The sequence below is a fragment of the Gracilinanus agilis genome, chromosome 2 (assembly GCF_016433145.1).
Source record: "Gracilinanus agilis isolate LMUSP501 chromosome 2, AgileGrace, whole genome shotgun sequence".
Taxonomy (NCBI): Eukaryota; Metazoa; Chordata; class Mammalia; order Didelphimorphia; family Didelphidae; genus Gracilinanus; species Gracilinanus agilis.
In genome coordinates this window covers 238,230,757-238,252,332 of record NC_058131.1, presented here as the reverse complement: position 1 = coordinate 238,252,332, position 21,576 = coordinate 238,230,757, and the positions used below count along the sequence as shown (strand labels likewise).

Here is a 21,576-nt window from a genome sequence, read left to right as displayed (position 1 = left end):
TTACTGACTTCAAGTTCAGCTCTCTAGACTTCACTTCTTTGTCTTTCCTATATCCCTAATCCCTGCCCAAATTCCCCACCTTTTTTTCCATTGGACTGTATGGTATATCAGCCAATGCCATTTATTAGATGATTCCTTTCCTGATAATATTCCCTATACCCCACCTTTGCCCACTGCCCACACCCTGACTCTCACGTGTAGGGGAAGACTTCAAACTTAGGATCAGTCCCTGGAACTCGCCGCAAGTCAGCTGTGATGTTAGCTGCCAGTTCCCGGGCAGCCCTCAGGGCTGCTGTGTACTCTTGAGAATTCTTGAGTGGTGTATGGTAAGCCATAAACCGGGTGGCTAGACAAAAACCAGGGAGATCCAAGGCAAAGGATGAGCAAAATATAAGAAAAACATCAGTATTTCACAGATCAGTATTTATTAATCATTCAAAATTTACTTAGCATTAAACAGAACAGTAAAGAAATAGTGTAGCTACTCTCTAGGAGTTTATATTTGTGGAATCATAGATTTACAACTGGACAGGACCTTAGAGATTATATGGTCCTTTGTTTTACAGATGAAGAACAAGAAGTTAAGGAAGTTGGTTAAACTCACATTGCTGGCAAATGGCAGAGAAAGGGTTTGAACTCAGATTCTCTGACTCCACCAATCAAAAGTTAATGAGACAGAAATAGAATTAAACTAGAAGTCAAGAGACCTGGACTCTAGTTCCATCTTTGCTTGTAGGGGTGACTTTGGGAGGATACCTTTACTTTTCTCTGGGAATCAATTTCCTCATTAATAAAATGAGGTTTTCCTAAATGACTTCAGAGATCCCTCCTAGTTCTGGCATCCCTCAGGTCAATTTTATTCTCCACGTAATTGTTTAAAATGTCATTAATTCCTGACAATAAAGGGGAGAAGGCATCCAAGAACTCCCTAGAGGAAGGCATTTTATGGGAGTTTTCAGAGTAAGGGAAGGAAAAGGGCTTATCACTTAAGGAGTGGAAGATCACTCCAAGGGCAGGGGACAGGCTAAGTGAAGAATCAAAGGGTTAATTAAGATAAGACTGAAAGGAAGGAACCATAAGGAAAGAGACCAACCTGAAAGAAAGGGAAGGGAAGAGGATATGGGAAACTTTACAAAATAGTATACATGACATCAGAGATTGACCCCCAAAAGGGAATCTAGAGAGTTACTTTTTTTCAAGCAGAAAGCAGATAAGAGCAGAAAGGTCTCTTAGGATTGTTTAGAGGGAAAGATAAAAATAATAACAATATCTGGCATTTATATAGCCTTAACAGTTGTAGAGCTCTTCATTATATCATTTGATCCACACAACTCTATGAGGTAGCTGCTATTTATTCTCCCCATTTTACAGATGAAGAAACTGAGACTGAGAGAGATTCAGTGACTCATACAGGGTCATACAGCTAGTAAGATTATTAAATCATAAATTCCTTGAGGGCAGGGACTGTCTTTTGCCTCTTTTCATGCCTCCAGCATTTAGCCCAGTGCCTGGCACATAGTAAATACTTAATAAATATTGACTGATTAATTGATGGCAGTGTCTGAGGCAAAATTTAGGCTCAGATCTTCCTGACTCTAAAACCAGCATGCTATCTGTGAACTCCTTAAGAGCAAGGTATAACTTTTGCCTTTCTTTGCATCCTCAGGGCTTAGCACAGTGCCTGGTAAATAACAGATGTTTAATAAATGCTTGTTGGCCAACTGTTGACTTATTGCACTCACAGTTTCATATTTCTGGAGTGGGAAGGGACCTTAAAGGTCCAGTTCCCTTCATTTTGCAGGTATGGAACCCAAGGCTCTAACAAGGAGTGCCAGGATTTGTACAGGTCCTCTGATACCCAATCCAGCACTTTGATACTAACTGAAGAAAGACCACTTCCCTCTCTAGACTTTTGATTTCTGAGCTGTAAAAAAAAATGGGTGGTAATAAGCTCTAGAAATTCTAGAATCCCAACCAACTCTAACACGATGATTATGCTTCTATAATACAGGTCCAGGCAGAATATGGTAAGGAATTTGGATGTGGGAAAAGAGAATAAAGGGCAGGTCATGGAGGAATTGTGAATTGGAACAGCCTAAGGAATAAAATCAATGGGGGAAAGAAAGGACACTGAAGGAAGAATAGGCAGCATTGTGAAATGATACAACAAAACTGGAAATTCTGAAGCTCAGTTCAGTTCTGCCATTTTTAGTATATTTATGACCTTAGGAAAGTCGTCAACTTCTCTAGGCTTTAATTTTCTTGGATTGGACTAGGTTCAGTATTATATACATATCATTTAATCCACATAACAACCCTTATGAGATAAGTGCTATTATTCGCCTCATTTTATAGAAGAAAAAACTGAGGTTGGGAGAGGTTCCATGATTCACCCAGGGTCACACAGCTAGTGAGATTATTAAATTGTAAATTCCTTGAGGGCAGAGACTGTCTTTTGCCTGAGGGTGGAGGCAATGGGCAAAGGTGGGGTATAGGGAATATTCTTAGTAAAGGAATCAATTAAAAACTGGTGTTTGCTGACACACCATATAGTCCAATGGGGAAAAAAAGGTGAGGAATTTGAGCAGGGGTTAGGGATGTAGGAAAGGCAAAGAAGTGAAGCATAGAGAGCTGGACTTGGATTAGAATGAACTAGATGACTTCTGAGGTGCCTTCTAGTTCAAGATCTATGATACAAAGACGAAAGAAGCAAAGCAGATAATAGAAGAGGGAAGGGATGTGTCAAAGATAAGAGAGACCTGTCATTCACATTAGTCTTGTTTAGGGCTCAAAGCTTCCATAGACCCCGTGACTTCCAATCACCCTGAGAACCAGTTCCCATTTATAACAGCTTTATTTTTCCAGAGATATTTCAGAACTCTTACCTAATATCTCCCCATCTGCACTTATGTTCACAGAAACATCATAAGCTCCCAGGCCCCTGAAGAGAGAACACCACCGTAAGAGTTGCACAGAGAAAATAATCCTCCTCCCCACAGATCCCTGCCCTAGGACTATCCCTTGAACCTGAATCAAGACTGCTCTTCTCCCCTGCCAGCTGATCTCTCCCAGTGTGCTAGTCCACTTTATCCTTTCTCCCCAACCGAGGTTCCCAGGCCCCAGCTTCAGTCCCAGGCCCACTGCTAAAGCCATACCCTTTGGGACATTTGATATTGGGCTTGTCCTCCAAAAACCAAGGCAGGTACTTATGGAACTGCTCCACTGTGGGCCGCACAGAACTCAGGGTATAGGGAACGCACTTCTGAAAACAGGCCAAAGGAGAGTCTGTGGGAAAATAGGACTTTTCTTAATCCTTCACCTTTCTAATCTCTTTGCTTCATTGACTTTTATTAAATTACCATGCCCTCCCCACAGAATCAGAATCAAGGAAATCTTATTTGAGAGTTGGATCTTCAGCATCTGATGATCAGGTGCATAGCCAGAAAGAAGCCCCACTATAACATGCCTTATAAGTGGTCACCCAGATTCTGATTAAGGACCTTCAAAGATGAGGCATCTGTTTCCACCTAATGTGGCAGTCCATTCTCCTTTTAACTAGCCCTGATTCCTGACATCAAAATTAAATTCACATCTTTGCCACTTTCATACCTCACTATCCTTTGGAGACAAACAAAACAAGTCTAAACCCTCCTCAACATAGCAGCCCTTCAAATATAAAGTCATAGCTTGCATGCTCCCTTCTCCCTCCTCCCTTCTTTTCACCAGGCTGAATGTGCCCAATTTCTTCAATTCTCATATGTCATAAAGGGCTCTTCATCATCCTACCTGCACTCTTCTGGACATTCTTCAGATTTTTGTAGCACTTCTCTCTCCTGGTCCTCCTCCCACCCATTTCATCACTCTTAAGTTTCATTAGCTGAACATCCTCCTATGTATGGATATATCCCAGGGTTCTGTCATAGGCCCTTTTCTCTCCTCTATTTCTCAGTAAGCTCATCTGCTCCTAGGTGTTCAACTATTATGTTATTATTAGTTATGCAGATAACTCCCATATCTCATTAGTAAACCCAATTTCTCTCCTTAACCTTAGTTTTATATTATCAGCAGCTAGGAGAAAACTCCAACTGGATGAACCTTAGACATCTCAAACTCAACATGTCCAAAATAAGGAACATTTTCCTCTCCACCCCTCCAAAAATTCTTCTTGCCCTAACTACCCCATTTCTATTGAGGGTGCCATTATCCTTCTAATCACCCAGCATCATAGCGCCAAAGTCATCCTCACGTCTTCCCTCTTCTGCATGCACTCCATCCCACCCCAATCAAATCAATTGCCAAGTCTGGTTGACTCTTACTCTTGTTGTCCCCTACTCATATGGCTACTACCCTTACTCATTCCCACCCCTTTGACTATTGAAATAGCCTGCTTATTTGTCTCAGAGCTCCTCTGTTTACTCTGTCCTCTACAAATTGATATTCCTAAAGCATGGATCTGACCCTATCACTCCTTCACTCAAGATGTTCCAATGGCTCCTCAAGGATAAAGCACAAATGCTTCTGTTTGGTTTTTAAAAGCCTTAGTTAAGTTCCCTATATTCAACATTCTATCTTCTCTCTTCATGCCTTTGAATAGGATATACTGTATACCTACAATATACTCCCTTCTTATTTTGGCTTCATAAAATCCAAGCTGCCTTCAAAGCTCAGTTCAACCACATAAATTGCTAGCGTTTCTATATACTGTCAACAAAACCCAGCAGGAAGAGATAGAAAAAGAAATTCTGTTGAAAATAACTGCAGATAAGGGGGCAGCTGGGTAGCTCAGTGGATTGAGAGCCAGGCCTAGAGGCGGGAGGTCCTAGGTTCAAATCTGACCTCAGACACTTCCCAGCTGTGTGAACTTGGACAAGTCACTTGACCCCCATTGCCTACCCTTACCACTCTTCTGCCTTGGAACCAATACACAGTATTGACTCCAAGATGGAAGGTAAGGTTTTAAAAAATATAAAATAAAATAACTGCAGATAGCTGAAACATATTATATTTCATTTTCTCCTTTTTTCATTCGAGATCTCTTCCATAAAAATGATTAATATGAGAAAATGTTTTACATGATTACACATGCAAAATCTACATCAGATTACTTACTGTCTCAGGGAATATACAGGGCAGGGAGGGAGGGTCAGAAGAAGAGAGAGAATTTGAAACTCAAAAAAAATTTTAATGACTATTAAAAGTTGTTTTTGTAGGCAATAAAGGAAAAATGAGATTTTTTAAAATAAAAAATAAGGTAACTGCAGATAATATAAAATATTTTGGAGTCTACCTACTAAGACACTTTTCACCCAAGTAAAGACAAATCTAAAGAACTGGAGAAAAATTAATTGCTCATGGTAGATTGATCCAATATAATAAAAATGGCAGTTTGACCTAAATTAATCTACTTATTCAGTACTATACCAATCAAACTACTAAAAAATATTTTGTAGATCTAGGAAAAAATAATAAGAAAATTCATTTGGAAGATCAAAGAAAAGGGAAAGGTCCCATATGTACAAAAAACATTTATAGCAGATCTTTTTGTGGGGGTAAATAATTTGAAATTGAGGGGATGTCCATCAATTGGGGAATGACTGAACAAGTTGTGGTATATGATATAAGAAATGATGGAGGAAATGGTTTCAGAACAACATGTGAAGAGCCATATGAGCTGATAAAAAGTGAAGTGAGCAGAACCAAGAGAACATCTTACATGGAAACAGCAATATTATAAGGATGATCAGCTATGAAAGACTTGGCTAATCTGCTCAAGAAAATGATCTAAGACAATTTCAAAGGATCCATGATGAAAAATGATATCCATCTTCTGAAAGAATTGATGAACTTGAGTGTAGTTTGAAGCACATAGTTTATTCATTTCCTTTATTTTTATTGCTTTTTTGCATGATGGATAATATGAAAATATGTTTTGCATAATTTCATATGTAAATAATGAGTATCATATTGCATGTCTTCTCAATGAGGGAGAAAATTTAGAACTTAAATTTTTTTAAAGAATACTAATAAATAATAAATTTGGGGTAAAAAGCTCATTCCAAGTGGCACCTCCTACAGAAAATTTATTTAAATTCCCCTAACTCAAGTGCTCCCACCAAAATTACTTTGAATTTACTTTGTTTATGTTTCATGTTTAATCTTCTGTGTACACATCCATGTTGTTTCTCTAGAATTAAATAGAATGCAAGCTCTAGGGCAGGAACTGTTTTAGTTTTGTCTTTGTAACACCATAATCTAACACAGTGCCTGCCACATATTAAGTATTTAATAAATGCTTGTGAAATGAATCAATTTGATCCCTTGAAGGAGAGAAACACTATGGTTTGCACCTCTCCAAAAACAGCAGGACTCACTTTCCGTAGAAGGACAAAAGGTGTTATTTCTGTAAAGACGACAGCAATCAGAAGTGGGTGTCAACCAGTCAATGAAGTCATCTACCCAGGAAGAAGCTGGGATAGCCAGATAAGACCTTAGGAGTACAAAAACAAATGAGACAGAGAAGAAAAGGATAAGAGGATGGTGAGCTGGCATGTAATGGTGGTCTGGTAAAAAATTAATAACCAGTGTTCCAGTGGCAAAAATGTACACATAACACTCAACTTTGATCCACATTATTAACATTTCCTCCATTACTTTTTTAAGTCTAGACATTCAACAAAACAATAAAGCCCTGATTTGTAGCAGTTGCCAATTTTCAAGGCACAAATGCTCACAATGAAAATTTAACAATTGGCTCTCAGGAGCCAGTTAGAGTTGCCTCCCTATTACTTTAGCCTGTAAACCAGGTGAAGTTTCTCTCCAGTGTTTCACCATTCTTCCCTTTTGGCACCCTCTAGATACCTAATGTCTTCATGTTCTCTCCTTTTCCCTCCCCATTTGTGGTAATTCATGCAAGCCTGCTTTCCTATGCTCCATGTTCTGAATCCAACCTCTACCCATCAATCTTCAATTACTTCAAGACATTGCTAACTATTCTAGGCCTAGCTAACTATTCTAATCAAAGGAATTAATGACTTATAATGGTTCTTTGTATTATCCCCTCCATTAACATTTAAAGTTTAACAGGACTATTATATCTTAACCCAAATGAGTGAGTCATGAGAGAATTCCAGGAACTATGACAAGCCAGGGAGTAAGGGTGAGTAGATATAGAAGAACAAGGAAGCCTTTGATTTCCCTTCCAATCAGAGCTTGGAAGCTGACCCCTCCTACTAGAGCAGGCTGTGGAGAGAGCATGGTCAGCAGAGGAAGGTGAAGATATGAAGACGAGGACCTAAATCACAGAATTTCTGAAGTGGAAGAAATTTTGGTGGCAATCTAGTCCAACCCATACCTAGAAAAATGTCCCCACTATATCATACTTGATAAGTAGTCATCCAGAAGAAACCCACTACATCTTGAGGCAGCCCTTTCTATTTTGGGATAACTCTATTTGATAAGTTTCCTGAATCAAGCTTAATTTTGCCTCTTTGAAATTTCCATTGATGGCTTTTATATTCTTCCCTCTGGGTATAAAATGAGTAGGGTCACTAAGTTCTCTTGCATAATAGGTGCTTAATAAATGCTTGTTAATTATTTAAAATCTAACTTCTCTTCTACAAGACATCTTTGAGTATTTTTTTTTAAAAAAACCCTTATCCATCTTAGAATCAATGTTGTGTATGGGTTCCAAGGCAGAAGAACAGAAAGGACTAGGCAATGAGGGTTAAGGGACTTGCCCAATGTCACACAACTAGGAAATGTCTAAGGCCAGATTTCAACCAGGACCTCCAGTCTCTAGACATGACTCTCATTCTACTGAGCCACCTAGCTGCCCATGCTCTTTGAGAACTTTTAAAGACTTATCATGTTCCTCCTGAGTCTTCTCTTCTCCATATTAAGCATCCTCCCCAATTCTTTCAATTGATTTTCATTCAGCCTGAACCCTTTGCCATCCTACTTGCCCTCATCTGGACATTCTCCAGTTAATCAATGTCCTCCATGTTGACAAGAACTGAGCACAACATTCCAGATGAGGCTTAACCACACAGGAGTACAAACAAGGAAATCTGAAATAAAGGAGGTAAGCAGGAGAGAGATTTGGGGCTAAAAGATAAGCAAACCTAGAGTAAGGGATAACAGCATGAATACTCACTCTTTAGGAAATTCTGTGGCATACTGAATCTTCTGGGTAAAGGAATATGCATCACAGCCAGAACTGGAACAGATAGAATTCATGCCATCCAAACTTGAAAAGTTAAAGCCAGAAGTGGTCACAAAGTAAGTGGGCACTCCAACTTCAAAGTAACGGTTCAGGAAGAGGAAGTAATCCAAAAGATATGAATCCTAGGAAGGGTACAAATTCAGCTTGGTGATTCCCTTGTAGTTTAGACTCTGTACTAGAAACTTGCTCAAACCAAATTTATACACATACATAAACATGTGCCCATTCTGATACAGACATTTAAATAAGCATACACTTATGTGCATGTCCTGCATGTATGCACAAATGCACACACAACTCTCAAGATCTTTTTATCATCTCCAGATAATCAGATAAAGATGGCTTAGTTGATAAGAAGTAAGGACACAGAAGATCTTTTAGCTCATGCTTCCAGCTCTGTCTCCAAGAGCATGGAGTTTATTATATATATTTCAAGACTCATTTCACACAAAAGAACTCCCCCGAAACTTAGCAGATGTGCAGAAGTTACAAATTATGTCATATCAAAACACAAAAAATCTCATTTGACTTCAGAATAGAACAAGACCAAGGCTGAATTTTGGCTGGCCCATTATCAAAAGTTAAGTCTGGGAATACTTTCTCAGGGACGAATAACCCCCACTGGAGGAGGTTTTGTCTAAATTTTGTCCATTATTGACCTTGAAGTGTCTAGAAACAGATTCAGAGTCCAGGCAGCTTTTTGCTTAATTTCTGTCTTTAGTCTTGGAGAGAAATTGTTACCCTCTTAACTGTTGATTTGCTAGGAACTTAAAGCTTTTCAATAAGGCCACAATACTTTTCAACAAGAAATCACAAGGATCACAAAAGGGGTCAAAAGAGGAGTCTTAGATTTTTATCTATTCTCTTATTGGCTTCCCACACACAACCAAAAGGCACATTCAGATTCACACCTAGAACCATTTAGTCTTTCTCTACTAGTTCCTTCCCTTTTATTTTCAAACACAGGATCATGAAATTAGTCATTGCCTTACAGTTAAGAATACCAAAACCCATGGGGGCAGCTGGGTAGCTCAATGGATTGAGAGTCAGGCCTAGAGACAGGAGGTTCTAGGTTCAAATCTGACCTCAGACACTTCCCAGCTGTGTGACCCTGGGCAAGTCACTTGACCCCCATTGCCCACCCTTGCCACTCTTCCACCAAGGAGCCAATACACAAAAGTTAAGGGTTTAAAAAAAAAAAAAGAATACCAAAACCCAGAAAGGTTGAGTTGGCCAGGATCAACCATGTAGTAAGTAGCAAAGATAGAATTTGAACCCATGTCCAATAATAAATCTAGTACTCTTTCCACTGTAACATGCTGCTACCTTAATATGCTCAGATCCCCAATAGAATGTTAACTCCTTGAAAGAAGGAGCTCTTTTGTTTTTGTCTTTGTACCTCCAGTACCTTACATGCAGTAGTCACTGTTAGGCATTTGTTGAATTGAAATAAATTCCTTATATTAAAAAAAATAAAATTGAAAAATATTTTAATTGAAATGCATTTCTTAATATTGAAAAAGTAAAAAATTCCTCTGACCCTAAATCTGACCCCTATCTACTCTTCTATTTTTTAAAATCATTTCTGGAACTTCTAGAATTAGTGGGCCCCATTCATTGCTTCTATTTCTTCACCAAAAAAAATTCTTTCCTTAACCTTCTTGAATCTAGAATTCCATACTCCCATCATTCCATTGAAACTACTAAAACAAAGGTTCTCATTGACCTCTTAATAGTCAGATCCAGGGGCTTTTTCTCAGTTCAAATCATTCTTGATCTCTGCAGCTTTGGACACTGATGATCCCTTCTCTTGGCTTCCATAATGCTGTATTATCCTGATTCTCTTACTGTCTCTGTTTCTTTTCTAACTCTTTTTCTATCTCATTTTCCCTGTTTGGGGCCTTAACTATGGATAGTCACCTAAGCTTCAGTCCTCGGCCTTTTTCTCTTTTCTCTCTACACTCCTTTCTTGTATTCCCTTTACCTCTATTCCACCAATATCTCCTCTATCCCCACTATACTTCCAATTTTCACTCTATGCTTGATTTTGTTTTGTAGTTCTAGGTCTGCATTTTAAACTACCTTTCAGACATGTTCACTTCCTGTAATCTCAAATTTAATATATCTAAACCTGAACTTGTCATTCCCCAAAATCCTACTCTTCCTCTTGATCTCCCTATTTCCTTTCATGACACCACCATTCTTCTAGTAAACCAGGTTCAAAACCTCAAGATCATCCTTTATTTCTTCCTATCTCTGTCATAGCCAATCAGTTCCTAAGTCCTACTTATTCTACCTTCACAATGTTCCTTGAATCTATTTTCTCCTTTCTACTTCCATTTCTACCACCTTAGGTCTGACAACTTACTGATCCCTACCACCTCCAATGTTTCCTCACTAGCTCACTACTGCCATTTTAATACTCCTAAAATACTATTTTTTCATGTTTCTCTCCTGCTTGAAAATTTTTAGTAGCTTCCCTATTACTTATAAGATAAAGTTTAAACTCCTTAGCCTAGCATCCAAGCTCCTGGAACTACCTGCCTCTTTGGCCTTATCTCTCATTAATCTTCTACAGGAACCCTCTACTCTGTCTAATCTTGTCTAATACAAATATTTCCTTCCCCAACTAAGAATATCTCCCTCTTGTTTTCCATGAAACTTGCTCAGATTGCAGTGCTATCTCCCTCCTCTGACTCATAGTATCTACTCCACTCTTTTGGCAATGGTCATGTATAAGATGTATCTGGTCAGCAAGGTGATGCAATGGATAGAGTGTAGGGCCTGAAGTCAAGAAGACTCATCTTCCTAAGTTCAAATCTGGGCTCAGACACTTACTAGCTATATGATAACAGGCAAGTCACTTAACCCTGTTTGTCCCATATTTCCTCATCTGTAAAATGAGCTGGAGAAGGAAATGGCAAAGCACTCTAGAATCTTTGCCAAGAAAACCTCAAATGGAGTCACAAAGAGTTGGACAACTGAAAAACAACTCAACAACAAAGTCCCTTGTAGTCTTGAATCTAATAATCCTATGATTCTTTGTTGTTGTCATTCTACATTGTTAATTCTTCATTTGTGCTTTGTCTCCCCAAGTGGGTTATAAGCATCTTGAAGACAGGGACCACACCTTAATAACCCTTTGTATACCGATAGCACAATGTCTCATACAAACCTGGAGCAAAGAAAATGTCTATTGATTGACCTCCTAGGTTAAGTGTTCTTATTTGTCTTTTTTTTCATATTTGAAAACTATATAGCAATCTAATTGGTTTCCTTTACAAGCCTATGTATTTTATTTTATATGTTTAAAAACATTATTATGAGAAAGAGTCCATAGGCTTCACTAGACTTCCACAGGAATCCATGACACAAAAAAAGGATGTGTACCCCTGTTTGTTGTTGTTCAGCTGTTTCAGTCAGGTCTGACTCTGCATGACCCAGCTTGGGATTTCTTAGCAAAGATCTGGAGTGCTTTGCCATTTCCTTCTCCAGCTCATTTAAAGATGAGGAAACTGAAGCAAACAGTTGGTTAAGTAACTTGCCCAGAGACACATAGCTAGTTTGAGGCTGGATTTGAACTCAAGAAGATGAGTTTTTCTGACTTCAGGTATGGTACCTGATCCACTGCATTGCCCAGCTGCCCCATGAATCCCTGTACTAAAGACTTTCTCCAGAAACAAAAGAACCAGCAAAGGGAGAATAGGCTAAACTAGCAGACTTCAAACCTTGGTTGTGTAATCCTATCAGCAAAAAATAAAATGCAATAAAATCTGAACATAGTATCCACCTGTGTATTTATTTATATTTTGTATACTTATTTATATCAAACAAGCCCTACGGTATTAATAATTCTATACATTATAAAACTAATACAAAATATGCATTTTAAAAGGATGTGTTAGAGATGAAACAATATTTAAACTGAAACAACTGTGTCAAGAATGGAATAGAAAGGGAAGACACTTGAAGCAGAAAGACTAATTAGGAGATCATTGCAATAACCAAGTGAGAGAAGATAAGAGTTAGGTTTTAGACAAGTCCCACAATTGGCTATTGTGGGAAAGGTATGATTTGACCCTTCTTCCTACCTTCCTATTACTTGTTTATACATTTCCTTGGATCGAGACATTATTTCCAATTTGGAGACCAAATGACTAGAAGACATTGAATGAGAACATAGAAGGGAAAAGTGAGATAGTCAGTGACAAGCTATCATCTCACCTCAGGTAGTGCCAACTCCTGGTCCAGCCCCACATTGATCTGGCACATGAGATACAAGCTCCAACCAAACAGGGCCATGAATAGCCCAAGCTAAAGAAAAAAAACAGTTGGTAAGAACCCCAAGAACTTTTCTACCTGGAAACAACAGAAAAACTGTTGAGAGTCCCTTAGACACAGCATCCAGAATAGTGGGGCAAAGGTTCCAGATCAACCACTTGAAAGGATTTCCCTCAGAGAGTTTACAGCCTTTGGAAAATAGCTTAAAGCCATATCCACAAAGAAGAGGAAAAAAATAGACTTTCTAAGTGTGATAACCATGGAGACCAAGGTGATCCTCTCTGAGCAGAGAAATAACTAACATGGGACAAAAAGGGCTTTGCCACAGAATGCCAGCATGGGAAGAGAGTCCTGCCCCTCTCTCAGCATATTTTCTTCCCAACATTAGCTCATACTCCTGTGCAGCACATCCACTCTCAGGATACCCTCACAATAATTCCTCTCTCTCAGGACATAACTTCTCCTCAGTCTCTACTCCTTGAACTAAGTTTTCCCCAGATTAAAAAAAAATTTCTAGTATATCTCCTCTGAGCTTCTAAGTATAGAAGCAAAGCAGGTTCTTGAAAATAGACACTATGGGGAAGGAAGGACAAATACTTAGTCTACTGATCATAGTGGGATATCGCCCAAGGATTTCTCTTCTACCCACAACTTCTAAGTTTCAAAGGGCAGCGTATACAATAGAGGCTAGAAAAGTCATAAAATAAGAGGACACGGCCCGTTTGGATACCCTTTCTAGTTCAGTCTCCAAGATGACATAGATATGACCCTTCCTGAAGAAAGGGATATGACAAATGAGTTGTCCAAAAAGAAATCTTTTTCTTGCATTTTAAACTAAGATTCTAGGATTCCCAACTGGACTAGATCTAGAGAGTTCCCCAAATCTGGGATCAATCTCTGCTCTCACTTAAGACCCAGCATCCCCTTGTCTCTTGGGAACTAGAGCCTACCCAAAATCAGATGCTGATAGTTTTTCCCTTTAGAGCTCACCACAACAATCCGGGTGAATCCATGAAGCAAGAAGGGAGCATAAAACTTTCGAAAGAAGCGAAGTAGTAAACTTTCACCCTCTGGAGGGGGAGGCAATTTCCTGGGGTTAGCACAGCAGCACAAATCCAAGCGTGAGGCCTAGGAGGGTTAGGTAAGCATCCTCATTAGCAGAGGGGGAAGAAGAGATCCTCAGGGAAACAAGTTCAGTTCAATTAATATGTCCAGAATAGAATTTATTATCTTTGCTCATTAAGCCCAGCCCTCTCCCAAACTTTCCCACTTCTGTGGAGGGCACCCCACAACCCTTCCAAATCATCCAGGTTTAAAACCTCAGAATCATTCTTGGCTCGGCCTTTTCCTTCATCCCACTGCCTATATAGAGTCAGTTGGAGAGTTAGGCAGATTCTACTTCCACAATTTCTCTCCCATCTGTCGTCTTATCTCTACTCACACAGCCACCACCCCAATTCAAAACTTCATCCCTTTTTTTTTAGACTATTGCAACAGTCTACTAATTGAACTCCTAGTTTGCTGTCTCTCCTCTCATCCATCTTCCCTTTACATGACTGCCAAAATAATCTTCCTAATGAACAAATCTGACTATGCCATTCTCTTCTCAAAAAACTTCATTGGCTCTTAATTGTTTCTAAGAGAAAATTCAAACTTCTCAACTTGTCATTTAAAATCCTTCACAGGGGAAAAAAAAAATCCTTCACAGGGGGCAGCTAAGTGGCTCAGTGGATTGAGAACCAGGCCTAGAGAGGGGACATCCTGGGTACAAATCTGGTCTCAGACTCTTCCTAGCTGTATGTCCCTAGGCAAGTCACTTAACTCCCATTGCCCAGCCTTTAACACTCTTCTGCCTTGGAACCAATGCATAGTATTGATTCTAAGGCAGAAGGTAAGAGTTATAAAAAATTTTTTTAAATAGTATAGCATCTAAGTAGCACAGTTAATAGAGTACCAGGCCTAGTGTTAGGAGGTCCTGGGTTCAAATCTGACTTCAGATACTTCCTAACTATGTGATCCTAGGCAAGTCACTTAATCCCCATTGCCTAGCCCTTACTGCTCTCCTGCCTTGGCACCAATACAAAGTATTGATTCTAAGATGGAAGGTAAGGATATTTTTAAGCCCTTCACAAATGGGCCCTAACCTGCATTTCCAACTTTGTTACACATTAACTCTCTTGGTTCAATACACATTCCAGCTAAGCTGTCCTTCTGGCTAGTGCCTGCACTCAACATTCCATTTTCTTAGTGATACCTGAAATGCACCCTCTTCCTTCTTCCTCCAAGCTTCCTCCAAAGCCCAGTTGATGTGTTAGCTACAATAAGAACCCTCTTATGATGCCTTAGTTATTAGCACTTCCTCCTTCCTCAAAGTGATAGATAAACTTATCTCTATAGAATGTGAATTCCATGGGGGCAAGATTCATAACTTAAGAGCTAGAAGAGATTATAAATCATCCAATCCAACCCCTTCTCTTTATAGACAAGGAAGCTGAGGCTTAGAGAAATTAAATGCTTTTCCCTGGCTTGTACAGCCAGTGAGTGCCAGCAGTGGGATTTCAACCCAGGGCTACCCAATTCTACATCCAGTCCGATGTCTATTATGTCATGCTGCCTCCATTGTCTTTGTAGACCAAGTACATAACATGGAGGAGTGGGTTGGATCTCCTTGAATTTCTAAAGGGAAGATCCCAACATAAGGAAGATAGCTTCTTATTTTACTTTGGTCTTTGTATCCACAAAACCTAGTACAGTGTCTAGGCATCTAGTAAGTGCTTGTCAACTGGCTGATTCTCACTCTCCATCACTCCCTGTTCTTGCCCCCAGAGGCCTTCTTCCCTTTCCCCGTTCCTATGGGAGAAGTAACCATCTCTTAATTCCACTCAGAGATCACTCCCACCCACATCTCCAAGAACTCCCTACCTCTTGCCTCTTGTTGTCCAGGGAGAGCAAAGCAACAAAGGCCGACATCTGCAGCAGGAAGTCAAAGATTATGGCCAAGCCAGCTGTCAGAGCAAAGGTTCGCACAGCTGGCATAGAGGTCAGTGCACCTGACAGGGAAACAAGCAAGGAGTGAAGAGACAGTGCCATTGAAGAGAGATGAGAGAGCAATACTGGGAATGGGGTTAGCACAGAACCCAGGGACTGGACAGCAGGTTAAGGCAGTAAGCAATTCTGCTCAAAGCTAAGATAAAGAATTGGCCAGTGTTTAGAACTGTGCTTTGCACTAATATTCCAGGCCCTCTTGGGGTGTTCTAGCATGGGTTAGGTAACCTCAGGGGCTTCACAGAGATGAGGAATAATAATAGAAATAATTCTCATTCACATACCTCTTTAGGCACTTTTCCCACCTACCATTTGAGGTAGGTAACACAAAATAAAGTGGAAAGAATATTTTATTGGGTTTAGAATCAGGGGAATTGGGTTCAGATCCTCATTCTACCACTTACTAATGTGTTTGACTTCAAGTAAGCAGCTTCTCTTCCCTGAGCCTCAGTTGCTTCAGCTGTAGAGATCTTTAAGATCTCTTCAAACTTTATATTAAGGCTCTATGATCCCTATATTATAGGTGAGGAAATCAAGACATATTGCTAGCAATATTTAAAGGTGGCATTTGAATCTATGTCTCTGAAACATTCCAAAATTTGAGGGATGTAGTCAAAGCAGCACTTGAGAGAAAACTTATTTCTCTAAATAATTACATCATTAAAAAAGAGGGGGAAAGCAGATCAATGAATTGGGCATGCAATAACAACAAAAAACCTAGAAAAAGAAAAAATATATAATTCACGATTAAATATCAAAACAGAACTCCTAAAAATCAAAGGAGAGATTGATAAAATTAAACTAATGAATAAAAAATTTAAAAGACACAATAAAATAGATTAATCATGACTTAATTTTATTAAAAAAGAGAAAGAAGAAAACAAAATACTAAGATCAAAAATGAAAAGGGGGAATGTATCACCAATGAAGATTAAATTAAAGCAATCATTAGGAGTCATTTTGCCCAATTATATGCCAGTAAAGCTGGCAATCTAAGTGAAATACATGAATATTTACAAAAATATAAACTGCCCAGATTTACAGAAGAAGAAACAGAATAATTAAATTACCCTAGCTTAGAAAAAGAAATTGAACAAGCTATCAATGAGTTCCCTCAGAAAATATCCATAAGACCAGATGGATTTCTAAGAGAATTCTGCCAAACATTTAAGGAACGATTAATCCCAATACTATATAAACCACTTGAAAAAACTGGTAAAGGGGTCCTACCAAATTCCTTTTATTACACAAGTATGACTTTGATATCTAAACCCCAGGGAAAGCAAAAATGGAGAAAAAAATATAGACAAATTTACTTAGTGACTATCGATGCAAAAATTTTAAACAAACTACTAGCAAGGAGATTATAGCAATATATTACAAATATCTACCATGACCAGTTGGGATTTATACCCAGTAATGCAGGACTGGTTTAATGTTTGGAAAACTATCAGAATTATTGACCATATTCATTAAAAATCATATGATTATTATAATAGATGCAGAAAAAGATTTTTTACAGAATTCAATATCCATTCCTATTAAAAATCCTAGAAAGCATAGGAATAAATGAAATCTTTCTTAAAATGCTAAGGAGTATCTATCTAAAACCAAGAGCAAGCATTTTATGTAACAAGGATAAACTCAAAGCTTTCCCACTAAGATTAGAGGTGAAGCAAGACTGCCCCTTATCACCACTATTCAATATTTTATTAGAAATACTAGCTATAGCAATAAGACAAGAAAAAGAAATTGAAGAAATAAAAATAGATTATGAAGAAACATAACTATTACTCTTTGCAGATGATATGTGTGTATAGAAATATGTGGGTATGTATAAAAAAAATCAGAGAACTCTAGATAACCAACTAAAAAATGAGTTGAAACAAACAACAACTTCAGCAAAGCTGTAGGATACAAAATAAATCCACATAAATTATTAATATTTCTGTATATTGCCAACAAAACCCAGCAGTAAGAAAGAGAAAGAGAAATTCTAATTTAAAAATAACTTTAGACAATATAAAATACTTGGGAGTCTTATCTGCTAAAACAAAACCAGAAACTTTATGAAAACAACCACAAAACAATTTTCACACAAATAAAGCCAGATCTAAATAACTGGAGAGATATTAAGTGTTCATGAGTAAGCTGAGTCAATATAATAAAAATGACAATCTTGCCTATATTAATTTACTTATTCAGTACCATAACAATCAAACTATCCAAGAATTAATATTTAGAGATTGAAAAAATAGTAACAAAATCAATCAGGAAAAACAAAATGTCAAGTATATCAAAAGAATCAATGAAAAAAAGCAAAGTCGACCTTACAGTACCAGATTTCAAAATATATTATAAAGCAGTAATCATCATAACAGTCTGGCACTGGCTTAGAAATAGACGCTGGATCAATAGAATAGATGGGGTATACAAAAAACAGTAAATGACTATAGTAATTCAACATTTGATAAACCCAAAGATCTAAGCTTTGTGCATAAGAACTCAATATTTGACAAAATGGCTGGGAAAACTAGAAAGTGGTTTGGCACAAACTAGACATAGATCAATATCTCATACTATATACCAAGATGAATAAATAATTTAGAATAAAGTGTAATATCACAAGCAAATTAGAGAAGCATGGAAAAATATACATGTCAGATCTATGGATAAGGGAAGATTTTATTATCAAACATGAGATAGAAAGGATCATGAGATGTGAAATAGCTAATTTTGATTACACAAAATTTAAAAGATTTTTGCACAAACAAAATTAATGCAGCCAAAGTTAGGAGGAAAACATGAAGCTGGGAAAAAAATTTACAGAAAATTTTTCTGGGAGAAAAAAATGGCCACTGCCTTTTCCATGAAAACAAATCTATTCTATTAGTCATTTCTCTTCTACCTGCAGTTGATGTTCTGACCTACAATTCTTGAATCCCCTGAACTCAACTAATATCTTTTGGCAGGAATACCAGGCACGGAAAGAGCACAGAATATTGGAGATGAAAAAGGGGAAGTAGAATGAGACTGGAATAAGTTTTTATATAGTGCCTACTATGTGCCAGGCATTATGCTAAGCACTTTACAAATAGTGCCTTTCAGGAATCATTTTATGCAAACCCTTCATTTTACATATGTGGAAATGGGCCATTGAATTGGGAATTGATTTGTTCAAAGCTTTACAGTTAGTGAGAGAAAGAAGCTCACCTAAGAAGAAACAGATGGCCTCAGAGAGACTACAAAGAAGCATGCTGGGAGCTACGGTGCCCAGGACTCGTCCAATATGTACCTCCCGGCGTTCCTCTGAGAGCCGTGGCAACCTCTGAAAGGAAAAAAAAAAAAGAAAAATAATTTTTTATGCATAGGAATTGGTCATGTCATGCCTCTATTCTAAAATCATCAGGGGCTCCTATTTAACGACCAAATAAATTTCATATTCACTTGCCTACCATTCAAGGCCTTGTCTTGGATTACTCTCCTCAATGTATTCTCTGTTCCAGCTAACTTGGATATATTGTCTATCCTGTAAGGACACATATAATGCTCCGCTCCCATGCTGGCACACCCTCCTCTTTGTCCGTTGAATTCTTTTCTATCCTTTAAAGCCTAAATCAAATGCCATCTATTCCATGAAGCCATCCCTGACCTTCCTCCCCTCTAATTGGTTATGATTTTTTTCTCAGACTTCACATAGTCAATCAGGTATCTCTAAACCTCCACATATCACTTTGTTTTACACTCCTCAATGCACTTATATTTTGGTGTTTGTCTGAAGTGTCTCTTGTACTGTAAGCCCCATGAGAGTAAAATCAATATCTTATTTAAACCTTGTATCTCCCCACTATCAAGCTCTACTGGGCTACCAGACACAATACTTTGCTCCCAGAAAGTGTTTAATAGATGCTTGATGAATGAGTGAATGGTCTCCCTAAGGCCACTATTCTCTCCCTAATTAGAAATGTACTATCAGTCTCTTCCCCCAACATACACATATAATGGGCTAATGGGCAACTCTACCTATACCATACTCCTCTCAAACTGTGGGTCAGCTCCCACCATTGACAACACCTTAACACCTTCAGAGCTCCCAAAACACAAGCCAGCCCAAATTCTCCTTTAACAAAGTTTCCAACCTCCCTGAAACTTTGGTTGCTTCTCAATAGGGATGGCGAGGATAGAAAGGATACCCCTCAAAACATATATCTCATCTTTCCCAATCCCTGGCCTACCCAAGCCTTCCCTGATCCTTTTCATACCTGATACTCTAGAACAAAGATGAAGATGTTGTCAGCTCCAACAGCAAGCACAAGGAAGGGAACGACTTGGATGATCACCATAGAAGAGGGGATGCCCAGGTAGGAGAAGAAGCCCATTGAGGAGAGGACAGATCCCAGCACTACTAGGACCCCGCCTAGGCCCAGGGTTATCTTGGAGTCCACCTACAACAGAACCTGGTGCCTTAAACTTCACACAAAACAGAGGGAAAGAGACTCAAGGAGAAAATTCACTACTGCCTGTCTCTCTCATTGCCCTTCCTTCTCTCCATTCCTGACTTTTATGCAGGATGCATAATGCAAGATGAGTTTACCTGGTCCCTCCTTCCAAAAGAGAAAAGAAAGATCCCAGACAAACCCTGAGGCCCCATCTCCCTCCAAGCTCCTCACCAGTATGCGAGATCGGCTGGAGTATCTACCCAGAGCCAGAGAAATGTACAGGAAGACAATGGCATAGCTGGTGGCAAAGACCGGCAGGTCCTCCATTGTGGTGCGATTTATCTCATCTTCCAGAGATCGCTATGGGTAGACAAGTTTGGTGGAATTGAGGAAGGAATGGAAAGGGTTTAGGATTGTGGAGAAAAAGAGGGATCTCCCTGATTAGGAGGACAGGTGTACCCTGATGGAATGGAGAGAAACTACCTGGTTTGTGTCCTATACCTCTGCCATGAAAGTGACTTCAAAGGTGCCTGCTGTACGCTTCTGGAAGTCTCTCATCACCTCCAGAAAGCGGCTCTCCCAGAGCAGAGCTTGAGCCAAGCGGGGATCCCCAGCAGGGTAGTTGTTCAGGGAGAAAGTCAGCAGGAGAGCCTCAGCACCAGAAAAATCCTGCCCTATGAAAAAGAGGAGCTGAAACAATAAGGCCCTGGGCCCCTCTCTCCTCATTTTCCACAATCTTCTTTCCTTCATTGAGGGGATTTAATCTGTCAAAAGTCCTGACTCATCCATCTCCTATCTCTCATTCCCCATCCCTCACCTCCTATCTCATAAGAACCAACCCATCTTCTCCCATAGCTCTATATCCCACACCTTACCCTACTGCAGCTAGAGGAGGAGGTTTTGTCTAGCATTCTCCAGGTCCTGGCACAAAGAGAGGGCCTTCTGAGGGTGGCAGCAGAGAGAGGTAGAACTCTTGAGGGATTCAGGTTATATAGCTTTTCCTACCCTAGCTCAATCTAACAGATGGCAAGGTCACAAAATTACAGAATTGTACAGCTAGAAGTGACTTCAGAGACCATCTAGTCCAACCCACACCCAAAAAGGAATCTGCACTCTGACATAGCCAACAAGTAATCATCCAAACTCTGCCTGAAGAACTCTGGTGAGAGTTCTTCCATTATCTCTCCCTTCTCTCTCTCTCTGTCTGTCTCTCTGTCTCTCTGTCTCTGTCTCTCTCTATCTCTTTCTGAGTCTCCGTCTTTCTGTCTCTGTCTCTCTATCTCTGGCTGCCTGTCTGTGTGTCTCTCTGTCTCTGTCTCTGTCTCTGTCTCTTTCTCAGCAGTCCCTTCTACTTTGAGAAACCTCTAGTTGATAGGAAATTTTTTCTGACATTAAGCCTAAATTTGCTTCTTTCTAACCTTCACCTTTTGCTCCTCCTTCTGCCCTCTGGGGCCAAAGAGAACAATCCTACTCTGGTCCCCACATAACAGCTCTTCAAATACGTGAAAACAGCTATCTAGGCCCCCCATTTAAAAGACCATTTCTTGGCTATTACTGAGACATTTCACACACTCCTTCCTTCAAGTTTCC

The 21,576-nt window shown here is 39.1% G+C and overlaps 1 protein-coding gene across 1 annotated transcript in view; it reads right to left on the bottom strand.

Annotated features, from left to right (window-relative positions):
* NPC1L1 (NPC1 like intracellular cholesterol transporter 1) overlaps positions 1-21,576 on the bottom strand; it is a 39,257-nt gene that overhangs the window by 9,563 nt on the left and 8,118 nt on the right. The window contains exons 4-15 of the mRNA XM_044661050.1: positions 20,488-20,660; positions 20,218-20,346; positions 19,810-19,992; positions 18,761-18,875; positions 15,425-15,552; positions 13,493-13,630; positions 12,446-12,535; positions 8,153-8,343; positions 6,372-6,487; positions 3,156-3,285; positions 2,886-2,941; positions 196-346 (exon numbers count right to left, since the gene is read on the bottom strand). Coding sequence (XP_044516985.1) covers positions 196-346; positions 2,886-2,941; positions 3,156-3,285; positions 6,372-6,487; positions 8,153-8,343; positions 12,446-12,535; positions 13,493-13,630; positions 15,425-15,552; positions 18,761-18,875; positions 19,810-19,992; positions 20,218-20,346; positions 20,488-20,660 — 1,600 coding nt within the window. The remainder of the gene's footprint in view (positions 1-195; positions 347-2,885; positions 2,942-3,155; positions 3,286-6,371; positions 6,488-8,152; positions 8,344-12,445; positions 12,536-13,492; positions 13,631-15,424; positions 15,553-18,760; positions 18,876-19,809; positions 19,993-20,217; positions 20,347-20,487; positions 20,661-21,576) is intronic.